The sequence below is a fragment of the Penaeus monodon genome, chromosome 23 (genome assembly GCF_015228065.2).
Source record: "Penaeus monodon isolate SGIC_2016 chromosome 23, NSTDA_Pmon_1, whole genome shotgun sequence".
Taxonomy (NCBI): domain Eukaryota; kingdom Metazoa; phylum Arthropoda; class Malacostraca; order Decapoda; family Penaeidae; genus Penaeus; species Penaeus monodon.
In genome coordinates, this window is record NC_051408.1 from 8,079,379 (window position 1) to 8,079,678 (window position 300).

A 300-nucleotide genomic window follows, 5' to 3' on the forward strand; every position below is an offset into this window, starting at 1 on the left:
ATAGTTAGTGATGGTAAGATAGAGAGAGAGAGAAGTAAGTAGGTAGGCAGACGTACCATAAAGCTAACAAGGCACCTTAAAGAAACAGAGCAACGCATTAGCACTGAAAACGCAGCAACTTAAATCCAACCTAAACCAATTTAATGCACCTTAAAACCAACTTCTTAAAAGACACTCCAAGTTATCACTCATTCCTAACACTCATTCGTCTCTCTTTCCTTCCCTCTCCTTCAAGGATGAGCAGCCAGGTGGACGGCCTCACATTCCTGCCTCAGGACTCGTCTCCTTCGTCGGGCAAGA

General features: G+C 44.3%; 1 protein-coding gene across 1 annotated transcript in view; it reads left to right on the forward strand.

Annotated features, from left to right (window-relative positions):
* LOC119588121 (doublesex- and mab-3-related transcription factor 2-like) overlaps window positions 1-300 on the forward strand; it is a gene marked incomplete in the record, with an annotated part of 30,832 nt that overhangs the window by 14,268 nt on the left and 16,264 nt on the right. Inside the window, 1 exon segment of the mRNA XM_037936830.1 lies at window positions 236-300. Coding sequence (XP_037792758.1) covers window positions 237-300 — 64 coding nt within the window.